This window comes from Mustela putorius, unplaced genomic scaffold, assembly GCF_011764305.1.
Source record: "Mustela putorius furo isolate JIRA1106 unplaced genomic scaffold, ASM1176430v1.1 tig00000095_pilon_pilon_pilon, whole genome shotgun sequence".
Taxonomy (NCBI): Eukaryota; Metazoa; Chordata; class Mammalia; order Carnivora; family Mustelidae; genus Mustela; species Mustela putorius.
This window is the reverse complement of record NW_025421280.1, coordinates 14,736,572-14,763,822: the sequence shown is the minus strand read 5'-3', so window position 1 is coordinate 14,763,822 and position 27,251 is coordinate 14,736,572. Positions and strand designations below refer to the sequence as shown.

The 27,251-nt window shown below is 46.5% G+C and overlaps 1 protein-coding gene and 1 long non-coding RNA gene across 2 annotated transcripts; one reads left to right on the top strand and one right to left on the bottom strand.

The window, feature by feature from the left end:
• Positions 1–1,552: 1,552 nt before the first annotated feature.
• Positions 1,553–24,518, top strand: LOC123391599. The gene is made up of 3 exons (XR_006606299.1): positions 1,553–1,703; positions 8,468–8,570; positions 23,483–24,518. It is a non-coding gene; the product is annotated as an uncharacterized LOC123391599 (long non-coding RNA).
• DNASE1L3 (deoxyribonuclease 1 like 3) lies at positions 4,949–26,876 on the bottom strand. Its single transcript, XM_004738251.3, has 8 exons — positions 26,434–26,876; positions 19,488–19,576; positions 15,760–15,849; positions 15,021–15,133; positions 12,382–12,494; positions 9,139–9,296; positions 5,453–5,549; positions 4,949–5,148 (listed from the first exon to the last, which is right to left on the bottom strand). Exons 1-8 carry the CDS (start codon positions 26,572–26,574, stop codon positions 5,035–5,037), a joined length of 915 nt encoding a protein of 304 aa, XP_004738308.1. The 5' UTR covers positions 26,575–26,876; the 3' UTR covers positions 4,949–5,034.
• Positions 26,877–27,251: the final 375 nt, after the last annotated feature.

Genomic DNA, 27,251 nt, shown 5'->3' with positions numbered 1-27,251 from the left:
TCTGCCTGCCTCTCTGCCTACTTGTGATCTCTCTATGTCAAATAAATAAATAAAATCTTAAAAAAAAAGATTAAAAAAAAAAAAACGTCCAGGGTAGGAGGGTAGAGGTCAAGTTCAAGGTGAGGTTTAGCTGAATTTTAGTTCATCTATCCCTGGTGCCACCCCATTTTATATCCTTCAAATATTCTTTGAGAAACTTGAATACACTAGAAAGCAGGTCAGTTTTCTTTGTATTGTTTTGGTTTGGGGATTTTAATTTAATTTAATTTATTTTAATTTATTTGACAGAGAGAGAGAGAAAGCATGAGTTGGGGCAGCAGGCTGGGGTAGAGGAAAAAGCGGACTCTCCAATGAGCAGGGAGCCCGATGTGGGACTCAATCCCAGGGCCCTGAGATCATGACCCAAGCCGAAGGCAGACACTTAATGACTGAGCTACCCAAGTGTCCCAGCACTAAAATTTTTTAATCCCCAATTTGTACCAGCAGAAATCACTATCTTTGTAAGCTAGGTGTTTCCATCTGGAAGCATTTCTAAAAGAAAAATTACAACAACGTCCACTACTTTTCGCTCAAAAAAAAAAAAAATTGCTTTAAAGGATGACTATGAAAAGGCTTTTACCTTCTTAACAAGATGGCACAGTAGTGCCCCAGTGTTTCATTAACTCCACAAAAACTGTGAGTAGTGACTACGAAGACACAGCTTTGCCATCATAGAGGCTGACGATTGGGAGTGGGGGCAGACACTGAGCAACCAGCTGTACAGGTAATGAGGGTTAGGAAAGGGACCTGAAGAGCACTGTGGGAAGATGTAATGGAGGGTCGTAGAAAGACTGGGGGAAGCTAGTGAGAAAAGGCCTCCCTGACTGAGTGAGATTTAAGCTGAGTTTCGAGGAATGAGAAGAAATTAGCGAAGCGGATGGGGGTGATGGGGAAAAGGGGTGATGGGAGTAGGGGTGCCAGTGCAAAGCCCAGAAGCTGGGGAGAGCATGAAGAACTGAAGAACTACACGTTGTGGCTAGAAGGTGTAATGGTTGAAAATGGAGTTGGAGAAGTAAGTGAAGGCCAAGATATACAGGGCTTCGATGAAAAGGACTGGGGTCTTTACCCAGAAGAGAAGTGGGGAGCCCTTGAGGGTTTTAGCAGGGAGGCAACAGCAGGAGATTTGCATTTTGGTAAATATATCCTGGTTGTTGGGAGGAGACCAGATTGTAGGGGGCTAGGGTGGGAGTGGTGGGACCAGTGCGGGGGCCGCTGATGCCACCCAAGGAGAGTCCATGGCTTGGCCTATGGCAGCCCCCTCGGCTCTTGGCCCCATGAGGCCTGATGTTTGTCTGCAGCTCAGTCTCAGTTACGTGGAGACTTTGGGAAGCAAGCGACCATCTGGCTAGAAAATGTCCCGTTGTTCCAGTCCATTCAGGGTACGCACTGTTTCCCACACTATTTTCTCAGAAGTGGCGTGTGCGTGCGTGCGTGCGTGCGTGCGTGCGTCTGTGTGTGTGAACGCGAGCGCGCGCGTGCCTGCGAACGTGCGCGCGCATGCGCGTTTGTATATTTGCGCAATGCTCCCTGCACGGCTTCTTGTTTTCTCGAGATTCCCTCAGTTTTATGGAATTCAGTAGCTTTCCTGAGTCCCGAAGCTTGAAACCGCTGGTGCCCGAGTTCCGTGGACCTTGGTTACCCGTTCCTTCTCCCAGATGTGACCTGTGAGTAAGCGACATGGGAATGTGGGCTCCTCACGGTGCCTCTGTCCTCAGGACCATGGGGTGGATGCCTTAATGGGGGAGACTCGGCAGCCGATGCAGGTGGAAACGTCTCTCACCCGCACACCTGCCTTGGCCAGACCCCTTTGCTCCCTCCAGGAGGGAAGACAGATGTGGCCTCTAGTCTGTCACCTTTTCCTTTCCTGGTTTGACAACTGTCCTTTATACTTGCCTTCTCCAATCCAAGGGAAAGATAGGAGCCAGGGCTGTGAATTAGAGAAGCTCCCGGTACTCCCCACCCCGGTCTCCCATCCCAGCAGGGACAGGAGGAGGAATACTAAACATTAACACGGAGGGGTCTCTGTGTTTGCGGCAGGAAAGGGTGTTGAATAGAAAGCGATAATAACAGGGCCTGGATGGAGACACATCTCCATGTCTCAAGTCTCACTTGCCGAAATGCTTTTTGTGGTCAAAGATAAAGCAATGGAACCTTAGTCTGATTCCTCATATGGCAACAATTCAAAGCAGTGAAATGAGAGACCTTTGTACCCAAAGACTGCAGGTGGGCCATCCTTTGATGGAGCAAGTCCTATTGTTAAAATACAGCCTCCATCTTTGGAGGGCTTACCAAGTGTGAGGCACGTATTTGGTATGTTACATTCATTACTTAAACTTCATCTCTGAGGTTGGTTCTCTCATTAGCCTCGTTTTAGACATAAGGGAACTGAGGGCAAGTGGGCGGCTCAGAATCCCAGAGCTCCAAGGTGTTGCAGAGTATGACTCCAAAGTGAGCCAGAGTCCTGGATCACTCTACACTTCTTGTCCCGAAGCAGAGCTGGGAGAGTGAGTTCAAGATCTGGTCCCTCGATAAAGAATGAAAGAAGAGTCTCATCCTCAGGTCACCTGGGAGCTTGTTGAAAAGGCAGTTCCTGAGGCACCTGGATGGCTGGGTTGGTTGAGCGTCTGCCTTAGCTCAGGTCATGATCTCAGGGTCCTGGGATCGAGTCCTGTGTTGGACTCCCTGCTCAGTGGGGAGTCTGATTGTCTCTTTCTCTCTGCCCTCCACCCCTGCTCGTGTGCATGCACGCTCTCTCTCTATATATATATCATAAATTAATTAATTAAAAATAAAAATGCAGGCTCCCACCCTGCCCCCACTCCAAGCTTCTGAGACAGACTCTGGGAGCCTGGGACCTGGGATCAGCATAACAGGTCCTCTGGGATTCTGGTCCATACAAGTTTCAAACCCTCTGTACAAAGCCAAAGCTGAAAGGTTATACACACAACCAGGGTATACCCTCCTTCCCCAAAATTTGCAAGGGTTCCTTGCCCCAGGCAGACCAGGTGACCCAGAGGGATGGGAGCATGTCTGTGGCTCTGTTAGTTTGTGACCAGAAAGAAACAGCCTCACTCCAGCCTCACTCCGTCTCTTCTTGTCTGGCAGAGTTTGCCCGGAATGGGAGCTGGCGGGGCCTGTGGCTCTGGGAAGCTGCTTCAGCGCAGGGATAGAGGGATGTCTTGTCACCAAGGAGGCCGCAGGGTAGCAGAGACCAGCTCAGAACCATTGACAAGCTCACTTAGTGTCTGGCCAACTTTTCCCCACCAAGCACAGGGCTCTTGGCCCACTGTGCTACTGGCCTTTAGGGCAAAAGCATGATCCTATCCTCCAAAATATGCTCTTTTGGGAATTGCCTGCTTGACCATTTTGGACCTTAGAAACTGGAAGTTTTCCTGGGCCTGTGAGCCCTGTTCAGAAGGGATGACAGAAGCTTTATAGCCTTGCCACCTGCCCCCACCCCAGTTCCAACAAGAGCTCTGAGGGTCATTGGGTTTTTGGAGAGAAACAATTTTCCCATTTAAGCCAACCCCTTTTGATTTTATTCCCTTGCTCAGATGCAACCAAATTTTAAAAATCAGGCTCATGGTTTCTTTCTTATATCAAAAGTCACATTGTCCCTGATATATTAAGGAAAATAATCAGGGGGTGGGACCCTGCTTATAGGATGCTAATGCTCTATTTTGGGGAGTCACTTAATGGCGCTGATTATTCATAGATTTTCTTGAAAGAATGCATAAGCTGGTAAGAGGAGTTGCATCTGACACAGTCAACTAGGGGGTGGGGTCCCGGGGCAGCAATCCTTATCACTGCTTATGCTTTGAAATGCCTGCATATTTAGCCATGCCTAGGTACTATTTGAACAAAAGAAACAATACAAGAGAAAGCAAAGCCAAACAAACAAAAATGGTCACCATGGATACAGGTAAAATGGTGCTTCTCGGCAGGACTCCTCTGCAGCTCTTTGGTTGCAGAATGATAACAAAATCCTTGAGTCTCTGCCAGCCAGCTAGCCTCCTCAAAGCCTAGGAGGAGGGAGGCTTGGAACGTGCAGGGAAGGGGCAGTCCCGTGGGGCACCAAGTGCAAGGTGGGACAAAGGCAAGGCTGACATGATACCCCACAAAATACAGACCCTTGTAGGCATCCAAAACCTCTGGGCTCTCTCGATGTGGGTGATGGGAGTGTCTGAGGGATTTAGAAGCAGGAATGGGAGAGCAGGTGGACCATGGTAGGAATGCAATTCCAAAGGATGGCACTGGTAGGTACTGGGGTGGCTGAGTTGGAGGACAATTTAGAGGCAGGGAGACCAGATGGGATAGCCTTCCTTCTTGATCCCAGTGAGACATGATCACTATCCTGACCTCAGACAAGAGGAAGTAGATTCCTCAGAGAGTGAAGGGCCCAAATCATGGGGTGCAGTGGAGGCCTTGGCCTTCCTGGTCATTTCCTGTGGACTAGGATCCACTCCATGAAGACTGAAAGCTAATGTTCTTCCTCCTCCGGCAGCCTCTTTCATGGCAGGGCTGAGCAGAGGCAGTGACAGCTGATGAGGCTCTCCTTGGGACATGAAGACTATCCTTTAGGACTGCAAAAGCCCCCAGTTTCCTTTTGGGTAATTCAGGGAAGGTATAGCCCAAGAAGGATAATAGGAGACTCTCCTCCCAACTTGACAAAAATTTTAAAAGATTTTTATTTATTTATTTGAGAGAGAGAGAGAGAGAGAGAAAACACAAGAGGGGGAGGGGCAAAGGGAAAGGGAGAAGCAGGCTCCCTGCCGAGCCCAGGACCCCAGGACTCCAGAATCATAACCTGAGCTGAAGGCAGATGCTTAACTGACTGAGCCACCCAGAAACCCCCAATTCAAGACAGATTAAATTCATGTTGAAGATGAAAACAGTTGGACCAGTCTTGTTTCCTGAGTGCAGGCAGCAGCTCATGCCTCTTAGAGCTGTTTTATTTAGAGACAAGAAATGGTTAGTACAATGGCTCCCTTGTATCTAGGAGCGTTGGACCTTTTTCTTCTTTGGAGAGATAGATTTCTTGCTGTTGGTGAAGGCCCTTGAAGACTGTAGTTTAAATTCAACTGGAAAGTGGTCGCTGACCTCCAAAGCCTATAAAGAGAAAAGGGAGATGAATTTGGGAATTCAGAGACTGTCATTTTAGTGAACAAATTCAGGCTTAAGGTGGGAAAATAAAACACCTAAAGTCATGCAATAGAGCACACACTAGTGAGTGTCATCCTTGGACCAGCTCAACCAGAAATTTAGGTAGATCTTCAAGCCATAGAATGAATCATAGACTTTGAGACTCGGGGGTCCAATGGCCCTATGTTGTATCTCCAGTGGTGGCCTCAAAGGGTGACACCAACCCGTCTCCCAGGACAGTGGTACAGAAAGACAAAGATGGCAGCTGTACCTCCTCCTCGGTCAACCCATAAGCTTTCTGGAAGTTAAAGGTGCTGTTTGATTTGAGAACAACAGAGTTGACGATCTCTTGTCCTCTAAGCACGATCCTGGAGAAAAGGGGGAGAAGACAGTCCTATTAATCCACCTCGTTGATTTGTGAAACAAACCGAGTTTCCTGTTTGACCTCTGGAATTGACTGAGCAGCCTGGCTCTTTCATGTGGTGTTCAAATTCCAGGCCTGGTTTTGTCTCCCTTAGGACAGTGCCTAAGATTGGGGAAATTGGCTCATCCCCTACTGGGGCTCTGTGGGCACCAGCACACAGTGTTTCCCTGTATGGGCAGTAGCCCTGTAGGTGGAAGAGAAGATTTTGTATGAAACATGGACACCACATTGTGGATCAATGACTTACATACTGAGAATGTTGTTCCCCTTGCAATTATCTTTCACTTTTCCTGATTCAGTTATGAAGAAAGGTACTGGCTTATCTTTTTAAAAAATATTTTAATTATTTATTAGAGAGAGAGTGGGGTGGGGGTGTGGAGGGCAGAGGGAAAGGGAGAAGCAGGCTCCCTGCTCAGTGGGGAGGGAGCCCGATGTAGAGCTCGATCCCAGGATCCTGAGATCATGACCTGAGCTGAAGATAGATGGTTAGTCCATTGAGCCACCCAGGCGTCCCTGGCTTATCTTTAATAACACTCTAAGCTCCCATTTTAACCAAGACAGAGCGGGCTGAAATCACCAAGCACTCTGTAAGCAAGATAATTAAGGCAGAATTTAACATTGTTCAGTTTCATTGGGCTTATGTTTTTAGTTATTTGCGATTTATGACAAATAATGCTATTTTCTTACCTTAGTATGAAATTTCCTTTATTTATTTATTTATTTATTTGTCAGAGAGAGACACAGCGAGAGAGGGAACACAAGCAGGGGGAGTGAGAGAGGGAGAAGCAGGCTTCCCGCTGAGCAAGGAGCCCAACATGAGGCTCGATCCCAGGACCCTGGGATCATGACCTGAGCTGAAGGCAGACGCTTAACAACTGAGCCACCCAGGCACCCCTGAAATTTCTTTTAAAAATTAATTTATTTCATTACAAATGAATAAATTTAAAGACAAATACAGGGAAAAACCATAGTATAGTTGCTTTGTAACGACAGCAAAAACTGGGAACATGGTAGTTAAGTGAGTTTTGGAAAGATGGACTCTAATATACCCCACGTGGAGTGATACATTTGGGGCCTACATGGCCTGCACCGACTGACTGAGGAAGGACAAGGTGAGTCAACTGCCAGGTCATGACCATCCACTGAGCTTTTCCTAATTCCAACTGACTGATTTGGTTTCCTGTGTTTGTTACCAATTCCACCATGGTTAACTCTGAGCTTAATCCACAAGTAAACTCTTTCCATTCTCTTGGCGATTTCTTCAAGCCATCCTTCAGACCCAGAGAGTCAAGAGCAACATAGTTAAGGTGCCTCTGTTTCTGGCTTCTACGGACATGTGTGGGCAGGTCAGCTGATTGTTGAAGGCTCTCCTGAGGCTGCTCCTTGCACAGGCCAGCTCTTGGCAGCTTTCATGTCCAGGAGTTCACAGCTCATGGGCGGTGTTCAATAAATATTTGTCCACAGAATAAAGACTTGAATTGAGACCATTTCATCCTACTCCCCTAATTAGAAATGTACATCCCTTTAATTTTTTTAAATTTTCTTCATTTTTTTTTTAAAGATTTTATTTATTTATTTGACAGAGAGAGATCACAAGTAGGCAGAGAGGCAGGCAGAGAGAGAGAGAGAGGAGGAAGCAGGCTCCCTGCCGAGCAGAGAGCCAGATGCGGGACTCGATCCCAGGACCCTGAGATCATGACCTGAGCCGAAGGCAGCAGCTTAACCCACTGAGCCACCCAGGCGCCCCATAAAATTTTCTTCATTTTTAAAGTAGGCTCCATGCCCAACATGGGGCTCAAACGCACATCCCAAGATCAAGAGTTGCATGTTCTACCGACTGAGCCAGCCAGGCACCCCAGAAATTTATAACTCTTTTAAGAAAAGCATAAAAGAGGGACGCCTAGGTGGCTCAGTCAGTTAAGCATCTGCCTTCGGCTCAGGTCATGAACCCAAGATCCTGGGACTGAGTCCCACATTGGGCTCCTTGCTCAGAGGGGAGCCTGGTTCTCCCTCTGCCTGCTGCTTCTACTGCTTGTGCACTCTCTCTCTCACTCTCTCTCTCTGACAAATAAATAAATAAATTAAATAAATAAAATAAAAAACCATAAAATATATATGCCAGTCCAGAAAATATAGAAAATCCAGAGCAACAAATGAGAAATTAATCTTTAAAAAAATCACATGTAATCCTGCCATCCTTTGGCATATATGTGTCTAAACCCGAGGTTCTTTTAGTAAACACATTTTTAACCTGTTCCCCCACCCCTCCTAATCTACTGTGAGCATCTTTCCTGGTGATGCACTGTTCTTCAGCTTCATTATTTTTGATCACCTCCCCCTTGTTGGCCAGGGGAGAAGAATGGGGCCGCAGAATGGCCTTGACCTGCCCAAGGCAAGTGGGCAAGTGGCCATCTCCAACCCACTTAGCTGGCAAACCCTCAAAGTAAGAAGAGGAGTGAAGGCACCAGGGTTGCAGTAGGTTGTGGGGTGGCCCAGGCTCCTGGGACTTCCTGCCTCCATTCACCTTTCCTTAATGCTAGGGCTGATTCCACTCTTGGGAACTGGAGTAGGGACTTCTGCAAAGGATACACCAGCCCTGAAAGCTCCAAGAGGAACAAATGAGGTCATGGGATGGAAGTGAAAGCCTGACCTCAAAACTAGAGAAGTGAGAACAGCTGTCTTCTGGCAGAAGCCATCTCATGCTTCCTTGGAGGCACGCTGGGCTCTGGGAACCCTGGAAGATCAGGAACATTCACATGTTTTGAGTGCCTCCCACATGTCCTGATTTAAGGAGCAAAAGTGAAAGCTAACTGAAAATCCCCAGGGAGATTTTACAAGCACTTTTTTTTTTTTTTAATGTAGGCACTTCAGCCTACGTGGGGCTTGAACTCACACCCCAAAATCAAGAGACACGTGCTCCACTGACTGAGCCAGCCAGGAACCCTGAGAATGCTGTTACTTAAAGGTATGTATTTGTATCTAGGAACGTACAGCAAAAGCTTTGAGAGTGGAAAGACCCTTGTTCTAACTGGTCTCTTATGGATCGTCCGTTTCAGCAGTGCTTATGCTAGCAAACTCTTGGCAATAACCTAAGCTCGATGATGGGGGATTTGAGTGACTAAATTCTGGTATGTCTTTGTGATGAAATAATTAACAGCCAGTAAGTGTGTGGAGCACTACCATCTGCCAGGCATTGTGTGAGAAGACACATACTACTTCATCTACTCCTCCTCATGGCTCCATGAATGAGGCTTCACGACAATCCCTGTCTTACAGGCCAGGAAGCAAAGACACACAGAGCTTAAGTCTCTTGGTTACAGACAGGAAGTGGTAGAGGCAGGATTTGAAGCCAGGCCAGCACTAGCCATAACTAAGCTACAACGCTCAGGGCTCCCAGGCGTGGTGATGCAGGTTGCACACTGCACAAGTACCTAATGGGTGAGCCTGAAATCTAATGGGCTGAGGTGGGTTGCCTTTCCTGAGGCATATCAAATACTGTGTGGGCTAGCTTGCGTCGGGCAGGTGCCTCCTACCTGTCATATGCACAGCTGGTGCTCCCCTTGACTGTGGTGTCTTCTTGGTCCCCTATCAGCCAGACAAACCTGGTGTCAGTCCTCAAGCGGATGTTCTTCCAGGCCTTCTTGGGGACATAGCTACAGCCGGCATTGAAGTCACCCATGAAAATGAAATTCTGAAAGATGTTATTTGGAATTGTCACCTTGTAGGTATTATTGCCATGCTTTTTCTTAGACCCACTAACAGTGGCTCCACCTCCCACGCCCAGTAAACAGTGGGTTCCATTACAAGCTAAATTGTGTCCTCCCCTCCCCAATGCCCCCACACAAATTCATATACTGAAGTCCTAACCTAATACCTCATGCGACTATATTTGGAGAGAGGGCCTTTAAATGAGGCTATATGGGTGGCCCCTAATCCAGTATGACTGGTCCCTCATAAAAAGAGATTAGAACCTGGCAATTCACAGACCTGTACCCCTGGGGCTAATAATACATTATATGTTTATAAAAAAAAATTTAAAAATTATTAAAAGAGATTAGGACACAGACAGACAAAGAGGGAAGACCAAGGATAGAGGCTTTAGGAGAAAACAACCCTGCTGACACCTTGACCTTGGCCATCCAGCTTCCAGAGCTGTGAGGATTACCTTTCTGTTGTTTAAATGGCCCAGTTTTGGGCAGCCCTTGCAAACTAATACAGGGTCTTTCTTCATTCCTTTTTCTTTTCTTTTTTTTAAAGATTTTGTTTATGTATTTGAGAGAGAGAAAGCGCTGGCACAAATGGGGAAGGCAGAGGGAAAGAGAGCAGCAGGCTCGACGCTGAGCAGGGAGCCCACGGTGGGTCTCAATCCCAGCACCCCGGATCATGACCTGAGCCGATGGGAGACACTTAATCAACTGAGCCACCCAGGCACCCTGATTTCTTTTTGGTTTTTGAAGTTGAAAACAGAGTCATGGTTTTGATGAGTATTTGGCAGGTGATGTACAAGGGAAGGTGTTGTCATGGAGCTGTAGGATGTTTGCTGCAGGCGTTCCCTCCTGGTCTTACTCTCCGCATCCGTGTCATTCAGCATGCTGAATTAGGTGGGCATAAAAGAATCCAGCTCATTTATTCCCTCAGATCTTTCTGGCTCAAACTACTGGAGGGTATAAATACATGAATGAATCAACTTTTTTTGTTTCCAAGCAGGAAAATGAATTTGGGTTGTTTGACAGCTTTGGCACCATGCTTTCTCTTCTATTGTTTGTAAGCTGGGAACTTATTCCTGTGGAAATTCTGTCTGCTGAGGAAGTGGGAAGAGCCTGAAAGGGAGGGGTCATAGAATGGGTTGTCCACCCTTGCCCCAAGGCCACCAACAGGACCTTCTATCTTAGAAGTGCTTTTCCCTACAGAGCTTTCGGAAAAAACTTTTAATATTCCTTAATCCAGAGGAAGTGTCATATTTCCTAGTTAGTGCTATTGTTTGGGGTTGTTGTTGACTTTAGCATTTTCTTCAAAAACATTTTATTTTGACCTCAGAGATCATGGTTTTCCTTGAGATAGATGAGTGTGGTTGAGGGCAGAATGTCATCCTTAACCCCAGTGACCACCGGCTCCTATTGTTCTAGGCACAGTTTACTGAGCACGCACTATGTGTGAGGCCAAGGATTAAATGTTTCATAAAGTTGGGGCGCCTGAGTGGCTCAGTCAGTTGAGCATCTGACTCTTGATTTCAGCTCAGGTTATGATCTCAGGGTCCTGGGATGGAGCCCCACCCCTGGCTCTGAGCTCTCATGGACTCTGCTTGTCCCTCTCCCCTCTGCTCCTCCCCTCATGTTCTCTCTCTCTGTCAAATAAATAAATAAATCTTTAAAAAGTGTTTCCTAAAGTTTAAGTTAAATCTCACAATAAACACTGGGAGGTGGAAGGGACCTTTAATCCCTGTGGAAACAGGATAGAGGGATAAAGTGAACTGCTCTAGACCATTCCACTTATGGGCTCAAGTGATAAAGTCAAGAATTAAATCCTGATCTGCCTCACTGAAGGCCCTCAGCACAAGAGTAGCCCCTCTTATTCACTCTTGCGCCATCGATGCCTCCCTAGTGCCTGACATTTAAGAGATCCTCAATAAATTGTTAAATGACTGAAAGAATTCAAACTTTTAGGAATGAATGAGTCTTTCTCTTGCCTGGCAAGAGAGATAAGCAGTGAATTACACACCTTGCGCTCTCCATGTCCTAGCTCTGCGCCCCCACTTTATTTGACCCATGTTGCACTTTGAATGGTAGATCTGGAGAGGAGGAAGGGAGTGGTCACTGGAGTCACATCCCAAAAGGAGGAAAGAGGAATGAGGAAGAGCCCTCTGGAAGACTTCTGAACTTGCCAAGAGCTTTCACAGACCTTCACAGCTGCACAGGTGGCATCCCTGTTTTCTAGGTGAGAAAATAATTGAGGCCAAGAAAGACAGTGGATATATTCCCCTAGATTGCACCCTTAGATCACTGGAGAAACCACTTCTGTTCTTTGCTTCCGTCTATGAGGTTGGGCTGAAGCTCACACAGATTTAATCAATCGGAGCTTCTCAACCCCCCTGATCACAGTGGTTGGTTGGGATGGACATGTGACCCAGTCAGGGCCAATGGGACTCAACCCCGGGGCACTTGTTGCATAGTGGGACAGACAGTTTGTCAGTGGGCTGGAAGCTGCTGGTAGCCATCTTGCCATCCCAAAGGTGGAGCCCACCCAGAGGAAATGAGGGCAAAGAGATGGAAAGAAAGCGAGGAGACAAGCCCTGATTACTGGATCCAACTATGCCTGAACTACTCCTGGACATTTTAGTTACATGAACCAATAAATTGCACCTCCCTTTCACAAACCAGTTTTGAAAGTCTGTCCCATGCAGTGAAGGACTCCTGACCACTGTTCTCATTGCAAAGTGAGAATGATAAAGGTAGTAAATCGTGGGGTTATTGGGAGGATTAAATCGACTTGTCCATGTCCAGCCTCAGCATAAGGCACGGCTCCCACTATTCGTAATTTGGGGCAGCCATTATTAGTGGAGCAGAGTATGAATTGCTGAGCCCCACGTGGACGGGACCCAGGCAGATTTAGCAAGAAGGATATTTAAGGCTGAGGTAAGGCCTAAAATGAGGCTCTAACAGGGTGCTGCGGTGCACATGTCCTGCCCGCCTCGCTCTCCCGGGGAGTCACTCATCCCTTCCCAGAACCGGATTCTGCCTCTGCTAGATGGGAGTTCAGCAGACACAGAGGGTCATCACCTCTGCCTTCCAGCGGCGTTTCACATCCCAGTAGACATCAGCGAGCTCATCAATCTCTTTCACGGAGGTCTCAGGGGTGGTGTGCAGGGGGACAATCACGAAGTCCTTGACAGCTGAGGAACAGGAAAGAGGCGGAGGTCACACGCACACTTTCCTGAACAGGAGCAGGTTCAGGGAACACTGCTGGAGAGAAACAGGCTGTCCTTCCTGAAGGCCCAGACTGCACTGCCTGGGTCCTCTCATTTCTGGAGGGGCCAGCCAGCTAGTGGCTGAGATGTGAATGCTGTTTGGACCATTGGGCTGCTGTTCTCAGAGCGTGAAAGCCTCTTTTCACCCATTCACCTGCCCGGCCAAGAGAAAGCTGGTAATCAGGACTCCTTGCTGACATTGTGGGTGTTTTTATTTTCTCATTTTTTGAAAAATGGTATTTTCCATTTTTTAAAAAATAAGAAGTCTCTTTGGCTTTTTTACGGAAGAAAAAAGTTTTTTCTAGTTAAAAAAAATTGAGGCTCGTCAGTTTACGTTTCTTTTATAATCTGGAAAAAAGCCTCTCTAAAATTATGTATTTTTAAAAACAGCCTTTGTGAAATAGCTGAAAACCTCCCCACCAGGAGGGACTGAGCGAGCCTGTATCCGGGAATGTGGGTGAGCTTGGGAGCCGTGCCTTGCCCACCTGCCGGTGGCAGCTGGCGTGTTCTGAGGGCCTCTTCCCCGGGGTTCCCTTGCCCAGTGCCTGGGTCCCCACTCATACGCAGGAGCTGAGGGCGGGTGGGGAATCACTGCTCAAGTCACACAGTGGGGAGTCAGGACTCAGATCGGGAAGCCTGTCTCCATGACCCCACACTTACCCACCAGCCGTGTCTCCCACTCTCCTCCTCCGGCCTCCACTCCATTTCCCATCCTCTCTGGCCCCCTAAACACCCCTACCCTTTTCCCACATCCGAGTTTGTGTGTACTCACTGGGACCTCCCCCTGGAAAGGCCCTTGCCTTAGCCCTCAGTGACTGGCTTCTTCAGGTCACACTCCTGGCACCCTGAAGAGGCCATCTGTGGCCTGCCCCATCTAAGGCAGGCCCCTCTCCCCAGTATGCTTTTACTTCCTTCTTGCTCTGAAGTTACTTGCTGTGCCTCTGCGTTTTTCCCACTGGAACCTTGGCTCTGTCTTGCTCACTGGCTTGGCTCTAGCACTTAGCACAGTACCTGGCCCATGGGAGGGACTACAAAATGTTTGTTGGGTGAGTTTATGATTGAATGAATGAATGAGTAAATGAATAAAGGAAAAAATGATAAATGAATGGCTAAATGATATAAAGGAAAAAAGTAAATGAATAAAGGGAAAAAATGATAAACGAATGGCTAACTCTATCTTTAATCTCAGAGGGGACATAAGGATGTTTCCTTGTACAAGAGAGAGAATTCCAAACAGGGCATGGCTGCAATGCCATCCTCTGGGAGGAGAGGTAGAGAAAGGAGGAGAGGTAGATGCTCACGACAAACAGGTTTGTTTAGTCATGTTTAGCTATGTGTCGCTGAAGACTCTCTTTGAGAAGACGGGGCAGGGTGCTCTGCAAACACTGGTCAGCCAAATGGGAATTGTGTGTCTGACAAAGGTGATTATTACACCTGCTCTCTGAAGTGCATTTCTGCCCTAAACAGCCCCCACCTCCTCCTCTTTTTCTACTGGAAATTTCCACCACCATTCTTCCATGTTTGTTTTCCCGAAGTACTCACAAAGCCAGGGCCGAAATAGTTACGTTCCTACTTCAGGCTGTTTATATTTGTGTAATATATATGCAGCTGTACATACATACAGCTCTATGGATATTTATTTGGTCAGTGTCTGTCTTGTCCACTACGACATAACTTCCCTAGGACAGGGACCTTGTCTGCCTTGTTTAGTTCCTGGAACAGAACGTGGTAGGCATTGAAAAAAATATTTGATTCATATAGCTCCAATCTGTAAATCAAATTAATTATTGATTTTGGAGTTAGATATGCACAGTGGTTAAGAGTATGGGCACCCAAGATAATGGCTTGGGTTCCAACTACTGAGTGAGTGAACTTGGGCCAGTGATTCCACCTGTTTGAACCTTGGCTACCTCAGATGTAAAGTGCAGATAATCCTAGGTCCTGCTGGGTGTTGCAAGGACTACAGGAACCTGGCACTAGTCAGGGATCTATAATTGTTAGTGGCATATATAAGTGTAGTTGTCAGAGTTCAGACGTGTAGTCATTTGGATTTCCTCTCTATACACAGTCTGTGGAGGAGATTGGAAGGGGAGGGAGAGGGAGACTCTAGGTTGGGAGTTCGTCTCTGCTAGCCATCGCTGGGACTCTCTTTTTTAAATGAAGTTGTATTTGATTGGGACTGAAAAAAATCATGGTAAATAATTTCCATCAGCCTAAAAGCTCAGAGTGGAGTTATCACTGATTTCTGAAGGTGAGTTCCAGGCTGAGGAGGTCTTGAGTTGAGGATACCTCCTCAACATTCAAATATTAGACGTTCTTAATGGCCATCTCAAATCTAATGTATCCCTAACGATGCTGTGCAAACCCTGGGACCCCTGCTCACACTCGGGGCTACTGTCCATTCATGGGATCAGAGGAAAGTCCTGAGCAGGAGGGGCCTGTGGATCTCACCGGTGTGGGGTGACTGGAACCAGACCACAAAGGGTTCCCTGGAAAACACATCTGCGTCACCAGCCTGATAGTCATGGTAGAGGTAGCGTTTCTTCACAGACACTAGCTTTTCCCTAGAAATAAAAAAAAAAAAAGAAGCCCTTCCAGGTGATTCAGTTGTCTTCTTAACCTCATTCAAGAAGCAGAGACCTAGCCCGTGGCTTTATCGGCCCCCCAGACAGGCTCTTGCCCTGCAAGGGATCTTCCCCTTGAGAACAAGTTTCCGTCAAATCTTCTCAATGGCCAGAGCCCTTTGAAAGCTGGAGACCAGAACAGCACCAGTTCTCTGGGTCAGCCACAAGTTAACGTTCAGACGTAGAACACAATTACTGGTAAGAAGAAGACAACACTGTGAAATTTCGGAGTCAGCCATGCTGGGCAGCTCAGGTTTCCATCCCTGGGCTGGAACTTCACTGTGAAGGATAAAGAAGTGACCCTCCAGACCAGGCCGCCACTGAACCAACCAGCAAATTCGAGGTCAGGAAGCTGCATGTGCTTTTGCTTTGAGGAGATAATGCTTTGCTTCAGCCTCAATTCAGTAGCAATTAGTTTGATATTTTGATATTATTTGATATTGAGAACTGGTTAGAGATAATTAGAGATCCAAATTTGGTTTTGAAGAAAAGAAATACATTTTGATTCAAATCACAGTCATCATTTAGAAGTGAATCATGTCCCAGGAAGCAGAGACTATACTTACTTGTAGAGAAAGGCATACTGTTCTTTATATGTGTTTCTTCCAAGCCGAGAGCTAATCACATAGTTGTAGATTATATGTCTTCTTGAGTTTCTAGAAAACATAAAGATTTTACATTGCATCTTAAAAAATAAGCATTTCCCTACTGCAAGCTCCCCTCTCTTCATTCTGTATCCATATCGCCAAGGGTATCGTGGAGAAAGGCTGCCATTCATCATAATCTCGGAGTCTAATAAGAAGGGCCACCATCGCCTGGGAATGTGACATTTCTCAGGATCTTTACAGACATGATCTCTTGCCCTTAGGAGGTGGGTAGTATTGTTACCCATTTTTTATAGTTTGCAGGTACAAAGCTGGGATTTGAGCTCAAATCCTATATACCCCAAATCCACAGGCTTTGGCCTGTACCTGTGGGACATTATTGAGACCATAGAAGATTCAGGCCAGATCAGTCCCAGATCCCACTCTGGTTCATGGCTGGGGCTGACCTCATACTCCCTGGTGGAGTAATTCTTACCAGGTCACCCTGTCCCTGCACTACTCCTGAACATTTCTCAAAGGCAGAATTCCTAGTACCATTTTCTTTTCTTTTCTTTTTAAGATTTTATTTATTTATTCAACAGAGAGAGAGATCACAAGTAGGCAGAGAGGCAGGCAGAGAGAGCACAGGAAGCAGGCTCCCTGCCGAGCAGAGAGCCTGATGTGGGGCTTGATCCGAAAGCAGAGGCTTTAACCCACTGAGCCACTCAGGCATTCCCCAGTACCATTTTCATTGGACGTTCACTCCTGTTCTGAAAACCCCCAAGCATTTTCTCACAAGTCAGCTATTGTTTATGTCCTGGGGGCTAGAAGTATAGCTGTGAAGTCCCATTACCTCTACCACTCATTCATACCAGGGAAATGGACTCTCCGTGTGTTTGCCAAACCTGCTGATAACTCCACCCAGGGCAGGGCCTGACACAGTTTTACTTCATTCGCACACAGAAAGATCTAGGGCATATCTAAGCTGTGGTATATTCTTAGGTTCTGTTGGAATATAGCAGATTAGGTCTTTAGGAGCCCACTGAGGCCCTGCAGAAATTCCCGAGCATGCTAGATACATCTAGGGCAGGTCCAGCTACTGGGGCCCAAGAAGTGTGGACAGTAGATTCCACCGGGTTTCCAGTTTGGGAAGACTGGCCTTGTTCTGAATCTTGCCTGCCAAATTTTGGGTTGGCAGACTGCTCACAATGACTCAGCTGTGAGGCGATTAAGGCCCCTCCTAGCTTACGGGGCTTAAGGGGACAAACAGGCCTGCCTCTGCCTGGAGTCCATGGCACAGTCTAGGGAAGTTGGGGAGAACTGACTACAGTGGGGGTGGGAAGACTCGACCCAGGTTGCTCTGGGGAGGCACCTGGAGCCCTCTGTCCTCTCAAGCTTCTGAAAACTGACCAGAGACCCTCTATGGGAGGCTGAGGAGGTTCAGAATAGAGTACCGGCTTTGGAGTCAGACATGACCCAGGTGCAAAGTAAGCTCCACCGTTTACTGGCTGGATGATCTTAGGCAGATCCCTCCTCTCTGAGTCTCAGTTCCCCCAGCTATGAGGGAAGTAGTAAAAGTACCAACCCCACGGAGTTGTGGGAGTAAATGAAGTAGTGCACATAAATGGATTAACAGGATGCCTGGCATGTAGTTAAGGCTATCGATGGTAGGTGTTGCACATGGCCCTCTGGACCACCATCTGCTATCGTAATTTTCTTCCTTTTCATCCCTGCTACATGCCAGGCACAGTGCAACCACTTACATGCAGGATTTAATTACAGCCACATCCCAGGAAGATGGGTTCATTATTAGCCCCATTTTGTAGATAGGGAAAATGAGGTACGAAGAGCTTGAATAACTTGCTCAAAGGCATAGTAGAGCCAAGATCCAAACACAAGTTGGTCTGAGACTAGCATAGGTGCCTAACCCTTGTGCTAAACTCCCTTTTCTATCGTCAAAGATCAGATCTGGAACCAGAAGAGCTGCTGAGGGCAAAGCATATTTTTAGAGGAGAAACGGAGGCCCAGAGGGGAGTGGAGCCAGCCCAAGAGGCCTCTTTGAACAAGAGTGTCCAAGGCTGTTCTTGCTGGGCTTACCGAGGCTGGATTGATCATTTATTTATTTTTTTTAAACGTGAGTTTCCTTAATTATAAAAGTGTAACAATGGCCAGATGTACTGGATGGTAGATTACATGGTTGTTAGCATTTTCTCTGTGCTCTTAAGAATGTTTAAAATACATCATAAGAAAAAGGAAAGGGCATATAACATTCTCGTTGTAGAAAACTTGGAAAATACAGACAATATAGAGAAGACACCATATTTAAATTCCTTGTAATTTTTGCTCTGAGATAGCTGTTGCCAGCCTTTGATTCACCGCTTTTGAATCTTTTAAATATTTTTGTTTTGTTTTTCTTTTGACATAATTGAACTACTTGGTACATATTATCATATGTTCTAGTTGTGGTATAATCTTATCATGCATGTACAAAGGAAACATTATATTAGAAGTTTTTAAAAATTGGGGCACCTCGGTGGTTCAGTGGGTTAAGCCTCTGCCTTCAGCTGGGATCATGATCTTGATCTCGGGGCCTGGGATTGAGCACCACTTCAGGCTCTCTCCTCAGCGGGGAGCCTGCTTCCTCCTCTCTCTCTGCCTGCCACTCTGCCTACTTGTGATCTCACTCTATGTCAAATAAATCAATAACATCTTTAAAAAAAAAAAAAGTTTTTAAAAATTGGAGTGCGTGAGAATCACCCGGGAAGGCTACTTAGATGAAGATCACTCCCAGGGATCCCGCAGACATTCTCGTTCAATAGCCTGGAAGTTCTGGAATGTGCCTTTTTAACTCACTTTGGGGTGATTTTCAGGTGGCTAGGTCCGCTGATTATTCTTTGAGAAAGAATGTAAATCATAACTATAATCCAAAATTATAAATTATTTGAGGACATTATCTTTTGGGGTTTTTTGAATTTATAAAATCAATCTAGGCTTTTTGTCAGATATTCAAATCATATACAAGTATATAAAATAAAAAGTAAATGTTCCCTATTTCTTCAGTGACCCCATCCACAGTGGTCCTGCAATCACACCCACCTCCCTGACCCAGAAGTAACCACTCTTAATAGTTGGAGCCTATTTTCCCATTCTCTCCTCTGTCCCCATGTAAACTCAAACACCCTCTTACTCAGGCCTAGTAGTAATGTGATCACTAAAATGGGCCACTCTATCTACAGTTCTGAACCTTTTTTGAATTGCTTTCAAGATTACTGCAGTCGTCTTCCCATGCTGAATATTTAGCTCTAACATATTCTGTAGTGAATGTGGTTTTTAATGGCTACGTAATATTCCAGCCTGTAGCCGTATCGTAACTTCATACTTGTACTTAATCTTTTCTTTACAACAGTAGTTCTGATTTCAGTCTCTTGTCTGAAAACCTCTTGTCTCTTTCATTTCTCTCTCTGTCTTGGCTCCTCATGCATTTCCTCTATTTTGCTTTATCATATTAAAACTAGCTAGTCGAAAGTTCTCAGGACTGCAGCTCCTGGAGTTGGAAGCTGGGGCAGTGTTGGCCATGTGACGTGGTGGTCAGGGCAGTGCTGGCTTTCACACTAGTTTCAGTTCCCCCCGGGCTTTTCAGATATCCTTGCACTTAACCTTGAGCCTGCAGGGGGTCCAGGCCCCCCACCCCCACCCCACCCCGTCTTTACCCATTTAATCTCTCCATCAGAGTAGGACAGATCCTGTTGTTGCTGTCCTTGATTTCCATCAGGAGTATGATATCACAGCGTTTGATGACCTGCAGAGACAGAATTCCCAGATGTCTTCAGGCAAATAATCTATACATAATAAAATCTTTTATTGGGCACTATGTTTTAAGTATAGGATTAGTGTTTGGTTAAAGTAATTAACTTCATTGCTGAAATAAGTGAGGAACTTCCTGAGGTAGGTAATATTGTTATGTCCATTTTATTTTATTTTAGTAAAGTTTTTATTTTTAAGTAACCTCTATGGCCAATGTGAAAATCAAGCTCACAGTCCTGAGATCAAGAGTCACAAGCTCCACCGACTGAGCCAGTCAGGTGCCCCAGTTAAGTCCATTGTAAAGATAAGGAGTCTAGGCCTCCAGGAAAGTCAAGTAAACTACCCAAAGTGACTCAGTTGGAAAGTGGCTGATACCGAGGGCAAATCTAGGCAGTCTGAATCCAGAGCCAATGATCATATGATCACGTGTCCTATATCTTGGCTTTGCTTGAATAATCACAATAACAACTACAAATATTTATTAAGCTCTTAGTAAGTGAGAGGGACACAGCTGGATATGGGTCTCCCTAGTTCACCTGGCAACAAAATTATAATAATAAAAATTACAAGGGCTAACATTTATTGTGATCCTACTCTGAACCTCACCAACCTTACGAGATAATCATAAGCAGAAATCAGGCTTAGAGTGATTGGATGAGAAGTTTGAAGTCACACAGCCAGTATATAGATGGTAGAGTCAGGATTTGAATTCAGGATCATGTGGCTACAAAGCCCATGATGATGTTAGAATACAGGGAGAGCTGGGTCTGGCCACCAAGCCAGCCTGCTGATTTAGTTACCTGTCACTGTCAGACCTTTCTTGAAGGCACTTTAATCTAGGGGCACCTGACTGGGTCAGTTGGTGGAGCATGCAAATCTTGATCTCAGGGTTGCGAGTTTGAACCCCTTACTTAAAAATAAGTAAAATATTTTTTTTAAATACTCTTTAAAGTACGGATCAAAATCCTTGGAGAATGTACTTACCCTTTGGCCTAGTTTTCCCACCTGGAGGAAGGTCTCCTATCATAATGTAATATCTACTACCTCTCTGCATCTCAGTGTCCTCATCTATAGATTGGAATGATGATAGTTCTTCCCTCACAGGGTTGCTGGAGGATTAAATGGGCCCTTGGAGCAGTGAGAGCAGTATAGGAGGCACTCAGTAAATTATTACTACTACTATTATAACTTGTATAGATCAAAGAGGAAGATACATTGCAACGGACGACAACAACAAAATTGGAAACAACCTAACTATCCCCGAATAGGAAACCATTAAATGAAAGATAACATAGGGCATTATATAGAATTAAGAGTCATGTGAATGGGTCCCTCAGTGGCTCAGTCTGTTGAGCGTCTGACTCTTGATTTCAGCTCAGGTGATGATTTCAGGGGTGTGAAATCGACCCCCATGCTGGGCTCTGTGCTGGGCGTGGAGCCTGCTTAAGATTTTCTCTCTCTCCTTCTGCACCTTCCCCTGCTTGAAAAAGGCATGTTTTAAAAGAATTATTAACAAAATATATAAATAAATAATAACGGCATGTGAAATGCTTCTGATACAAAAGCAGGATGCAAAACTGATGATAGAGGGTAGTCTCCGTGCTGAAAAACAGATGCAAATTTATGTATTTATTTTTTGTGTAGAAAAATGCTCATAATGTCCTAAACGCCAGTAGCTCTTATCTTCCAGTGATAACACTTCTTTATATGTTTCTATATTTTCTTTTTTTTTTTTTTTAAAGATTTTATTTATTTATTTGACAGACAAAGATCACAAGCAGGCAGAGAGGCAGGCAGGGAGAGAGAGAGAGGGAAGCAAGCTCCCCGCTGAGCAGAGAGCCCGATGTGGGACTCAATCCCAGGACCCCGAGATCATGACCTGAGCTGAAGGCAGCGGCTTAACCCACTGAGCCACCCAGGCGCCCTTTATATTTTCAAAATAGTCCCTAATGACTGTTTTTTACTTACTAAAATTAGTTTCAAAATTCTAAATTTATATTTTAAAAAATTATACGTAATTTTAAAAAATTAAAGTGTTATTTAAAAAAAGAAAACTGCAGAGTGCCTAGGTGGTTCAGTTGGTTAAGCATCTGCCTTCGGCTCAGGTCACGATCCCAGGGTCCTGGGATTGAGCCCTGCATCCAGGCTCTCTGCTCGGCAGGGGGTCTGCTTCTCCTTCTCCCTCTGCCTGCCTCTCCCACTGCTTGTGCTCTCTCTCTCTGTGTCAAATAAATAAGTAAAATATTTTTAAAAAATAAGTGTTAGCTCTTACCATCGACTCACTGAATTTATAATAACCCTTTGATGCAGGTCCTCTTATTATCCCCACTGTATATATAGTTGGGCATTCAGCCTCAGCGTGCTAAGTAACCTGAACATCGTGTGAATGTGGATAATGGGATCATCTGCTATAGAGCCCCTCTTGACCACTTGCTCAATGGCCGAAGTAATCACCATATTCCTGTGATTGCCCCTTTTGAATGTCATCCACTGGTGCAGGGCAAAAACGGACCAGGGTTCAGACTGCATTTCCTTTGATTTTTTTTTTTTTTTAGATTTTATTTATTTATTTGACAGAGAGAAATTACAAGTACACTGAGAGGCAGGCAGAGAGAGAGAGAAGGAAGCAGGCTCCCTGCTGAGCAGAGAGCCCGATGCGGGACTCGATCCCAGGACCCTGAGATCATGACCTGAGCTGAAGGCATCGGCTTAACCCACTGAGCCACCCAGGCGCCCCTCAGACTGCATTTCCTGAGCAGAAAGGTTGAGCTTTTAGATTCCCTGCTTACAGCCCTTTGCCCGCACAAAAACAAACCAAAACCAAAAAAAAAAAAAAAAAAACCAAAAACCAAAAAACAACAACAACAAAAAAAAACTACCGCTCCAAAGCCCCACATCTCCAGCAGTTACTCCAGCAGATCTCCATGTCCCTCAATTGAGTACTTGCCTCTGAACCTCTGGACGAATTTCCTATAGACTGGAACCTACAGTGCAGTGAGCGATGGATCTCACCATCAGCGTTCTCCTGGGGACGAACACTAGAGCTTTAACAGTCCGTCCATCCTCCTGCCCATCTCTCCACTCACTTGTTTATCCATCCAACAAAATTCTGTCAGGCACCTGCTGTGTCCCAGATGACCTGTGAGGCCTTGCTTTACTCACAACTCTACAGCATCTGGCATGAGTAAAAGAGAGAAGGGAGGGAAGGAGAGAGAGAGAGAGGCTCAGGGAGCCATACTGGAGCCATTTGAGCCCAGTTTATGAAGCACAAATACCTTCCCGTGTTTAACTCTTCTTTATGGCAGCATAAGAAAAATGGGAATACATTTCCTAGCCAGTGCTTTAAAAAATAATTTTGTTAACAGTTTTCTAATTATAAAAATAATGTTGCTTATTGTAGAAATTTGAAAAATATAGAAAAGACTATAAAAAAAAAATCACCTGATGACCTCTAAACCCATCACCCAGACACTTCTCACATGATTTCTGTACTTGTCTTTACAAAATGATATCCAAATAACTCGCCTGTTAGTTAGCATCAAATGGCCTCAGAGTCGTATCTTGACTCTATTGCTCACCAGCTGTGTGACCCTGAGCAAGTCACTTAAGCTCCCCGAATCCGCCAGATTCCTCATCTATAACCTGAGATGAAATCCTCCTCCTGGGGATGTCATGGGGATTAAAGGATATGATAGATATAAGGCATTCAGTCCAGTCCCTGGCCTGGAAAAGAAGCTCTGCAAACAGTGGGGCGGTGTTTATCACACAGTTTGGGTCTGATTGGTTTTTTTGTTCGTGTTTTTTCAGCCTTAGTGATGTTCCGAGCGTTTTCCCCACAGTGATTAAATACTCACTTTTCAAATCTTATCACTGATACATGTTTTCCCTGCCCCTGTTTCAGGCCAGGAAAAAATACTTCTCCCTGAATCTGTCTCCTCAGAATGAGCCTCCAGAGATGAGAGGCCCCCCAGAAGGCCCTCTCAGACCTGAAACTGGAGATTTTCCTGACTCCCTTTACAGATGGGAGGGAGGAGAGGCTGAGCACGGCCAGCAGTGAAGCCTTCCCAGCAAGCGGTCTTGTGCTGCGAGTGGGCCTGGAAAGACGGGAAGGAGCAGTCTAAAGAAATCTTATGAAGACTCTGGGGCCAAGAGCAGCCTATGAAGCCGTACCGTACAGGAGGGAACCGTACAGTACAGGAGGGGACAGAGCCCAGAGAGGGTCCATTAGGCCAGGGTCCCAGCCTTTGCTCTCACACTTACTGGCTCCATGACCAGGGACTATGTCCGTCTCCACTCTGAACTCCACTTGCCCATGTGCAAAAGGCAACCAGAGGGCTTGTGAGGCTGAACTTGGATGCTGCCTGATAAGGGCCTGGCTAACAAGAAGCACTCCCAAAATTGTAAGTACCATGTGCCGTGGGAGATGATGCCTCCCATGTCCCCCATCTCAACCCGAGTGCCTCAGAGCATCGAGTACTTGGCCTACGTTCAGTATTTGTTGGATGAACAAACTTTGCTCTTTAAGGACACAGACTGAGGAATGGGACAGAAGCAGCCTTGCCCAGGCAGGGTTTGGCATCTGGAGAACTGCCCATAATGCCAGCCAGCAAGTCCAAGTTGGAGAAGGCAGATCTCCTTCACTCTCCAGCCTCCCTGATGAAGGTCATAGACAACAGCATCATGAAGCCGGGCTCATCTCCAAAGTGATCAAGCTGGTATGAAACGGTGGAAAAGGCATCTTCTCTAATAGGGTTGGTTCATATGGCTGGCTTTTATCCTGGCTCTTCTGCTTACCTGCTAGGGAATCCTGGGTACGGCACTTCACCATTCTGAGTCGGCCTTCTCTGTTACAAAGTGGGGGGAATGCCACCTATGTCATAATATTAAATAAGAATATGGAGGCATCTGGATGGCTCAATTGGTTAAGCGTCTGCCTTGGGCTCAAGTCGTGATCAGGTCGTGATCCCAGGGTCCTGGGATCGAGACCCACATTGGACTTCCTGCTCAGTGTGGAGGCTGTCTCTTCCTCTGCTCCTCTCTCCTGCTCTCTCTCTCCCTCTGTTTCTCAAATAAATAAATACATAAAAATAAAAATAGAAAATTCCTGGCCAGGAGCAGGTACGCAGACACAAGGCCCTGTGAGTATTACTACCCTGAATATCTGGGTTTGGATTTCACTGTAAGTGCTCTCATTGGCTCTGGCAGTCTTTGGGGATGGCCTCTGTTTATGGGATGGTTTTGCAGCAGTGGGGTTAGGTAAGGATTCCTTGACAGAGACTTCCCATGTGCTTGGTGCTCGGTGTGACGGGCTGTCCATCAGTGGGCTCTCTAGGACGGGGCAGCTCCAGGGAGGTCCTAAGTGTAGGGCCCCAATGATGGAATCTCCAAGAACCAAAAAGACAGCCTCTTAAGATTGTGATGACTTTTCCTGGGTAGAATAAGTGAGGAAGGTGATCGGCACTAGGGAACTCATAGGTACCCAGGCTCCATGTGCCCTTGTGCGAGGAAGCAGGGAAAATAGTTTCCCGGCACGTCAGAGCTCCCTGTAGTGCCAGGGAGTCTCGGCTCCCACAGGTTGGGCATGGTTGTTCTGGTTAAACGACTGCCACTGGAAGGCCTTGGGTGCCATCCAAAGGGCAGGGCCAACCAGGGAGAGGACGATCTAAATAAGAACAGAGCGTGTAGTCCTTGTTCTAATCCATTTTGTGTATTAATCCCAACAGTAGCGGCTCTGTTTGTGATCATCTGCCCCGTCCCAGGCTCTCCTGGGGCCCTTCCACACCTTGAGTTCTCTCTGCCAACCAGTGTCACAGGTTGTGTGAGGCCCAATTGCTGAAAGGCCCAGAGGTTCAGGGAGGAGAAGGGAATTCCCGAGCTTCCTCTCACAGCTGCTGGGCAGGATCTGAACCCACGGCTTGCGGTGCTCCCCCCATACCATGGTGCCCACAGGATTTTCTAGTGTGGTAATACCCAGACAGAGTCCTGGGAAAGGTTTCAGCTCCCAGCATCATCAGAGATTAGTTAACGTGTCAGGTAAAGACAAAGTTAGTCGACTCCAGAGAAACGTGAGCAGCCACTCCGGACCTTGGTCATACAACCCAGGGAGGTTTTATCTAAGTGGAGAGAAAGTTTAGAATTGGTAGTTGGGAAAAGGTTGATGGGTATAAGGTGGAAAAGGAGGGAGAGGTGGGGAGGAGGGAAGGAGAGAGAGAGAAAGGAAGGAAGGAAAGAAAAAGAAAAGAAAGGAAGGAAGGGAGAGAAAAGGATGGAAGGAAGGAAGGAAAGGAAAGAACGAAATCTGTGCTGTAGTGATGGAGAAAAAGATAGAAAGACCAGGCTGGGCTGGCATCCCAGCTCCCCCTCCACCCACTCCCCACCTACATGAGGTCACTACACCTTCTGTTGTTCATCTCTTCATGGGGGGTAATAACCCTCCTTCCTGAGAGTGATGGAATGAAATCGTGGATTCGTGATGCCTGGCGGGGGCATTCAGTAAATGGTAATAAAAATCATGGTATTAGCCAGCCCTTCCCTGGAGCTTACTAGGAGCCAGATATTGTCTTAGGAGCTTTACATTTACCAACTCACACAAACCCCCGAACAATCCCACAGGGAGGAGCCGTCGTAGCTCCCAAACGCCCCTCATGTTCCGAGGATGACATGAAGCCCGGAGAGGGGATGTGGTTATTGGCATTATTGCTGTCAGTACTGCGACTGAATGCAAAGGCAGCTGCTACCTTCCCCCTAGAGACTAACTTGGGTGAAATTTCTCCCGAGTCTCTTGAAGTCCAAAGGCAGAGAGAGCGCATGAGGGGGATCCAGCGCTCTCTGTGACCAAGAAGGGGGTCTCACCTTCATGATGACGTCCATGGCATTCTTGTTTTCCTTCTTGGCTTCCCCAAAGGACCTCACATTGAAGGAGCAGAGCCTCAGGGCCTGGGCACTGCTGATGGAGAGGAGGAGAAGCAGCGGGAAGGCGGGCAGCCGGGGCATCCTGGCAGGGCTCCGGATTCAGCGAGAGGACCGTGGTGGCTGACGTGCAAGGGCTCTGGGCCACCTCCTTGGGCTCAGCTGACTTATAAAGCCTGCGGATAACAGGAATGACTGGATTCCTTGTTGCTACTTTCACTTCTCTGAGGAACTGAAGATCATGGGTTTCTTTCCCCAAGGAAATGAAGAAAGGGGTCTAGGGGCCCCTGTTTTTGTCACTCGGGTGCGGAAATTGGCCTGCGTAATTGAGGGACCATCCCCTGCAGAGTCTCTCCTATCCCAGTCGGGAACCAGCTGTGACATCTGGTCATCAGCCCTGCAGTGGCATGCCATGTGCCTTTTCCTGAGAATGGATAACTCGGAAGTGGTCCACCCCAAGAGGGCAGCTGGGGTGAGGAAGGCTTCTGTGGAGGGGATGGTGAGGCAGGGGTCAGTGGGAAATCCGGCCAGGCTTTCTGTCCTCACTGGGGTTTCGCAGCCAGCTGTCCTGGGACACACCCAGGCTCTGACTCTCTAATTGCCCTGGTGGGCGTAATTAAGGTCAACTCTGCTTTGAGTTACATAATGTTATAGGCAGTTTTACCGTTTACAGTGTAACACACCGAAGGCTGGTAGGGTATTGCCAGGGAGAGCAAGTGCTGGTCTGCTGGAATAGGTCCGTAAAATATCCTTGGACTTGA

Excerpts from the sequence above, each read along its gene's own strand:
- DNASE1L3 (XM_004738251.3), bottom strand. The coding sequence starts at position 26,574 with ATGCCCCGGCTGCCCGCCTTCCCGCTGCTTCTCCTCCTCTCCATCAGC. Across the intron at positions 19,577-26,433 it reads CCATGGACGTCATCATGAAG|GTCATCAAACGCTGTGATAT; the intron begins GTGAGACCCCCT and ends CTGTCTCTGCAG. Across the intron at positions 5,149-5,452 it reads ATGGGTTGACCGAGGAGGAG|GCTTTGGAGGTCAGCGACCA; the intron begins GTACAGCTGCCA and ends TTCTCTTTATAG.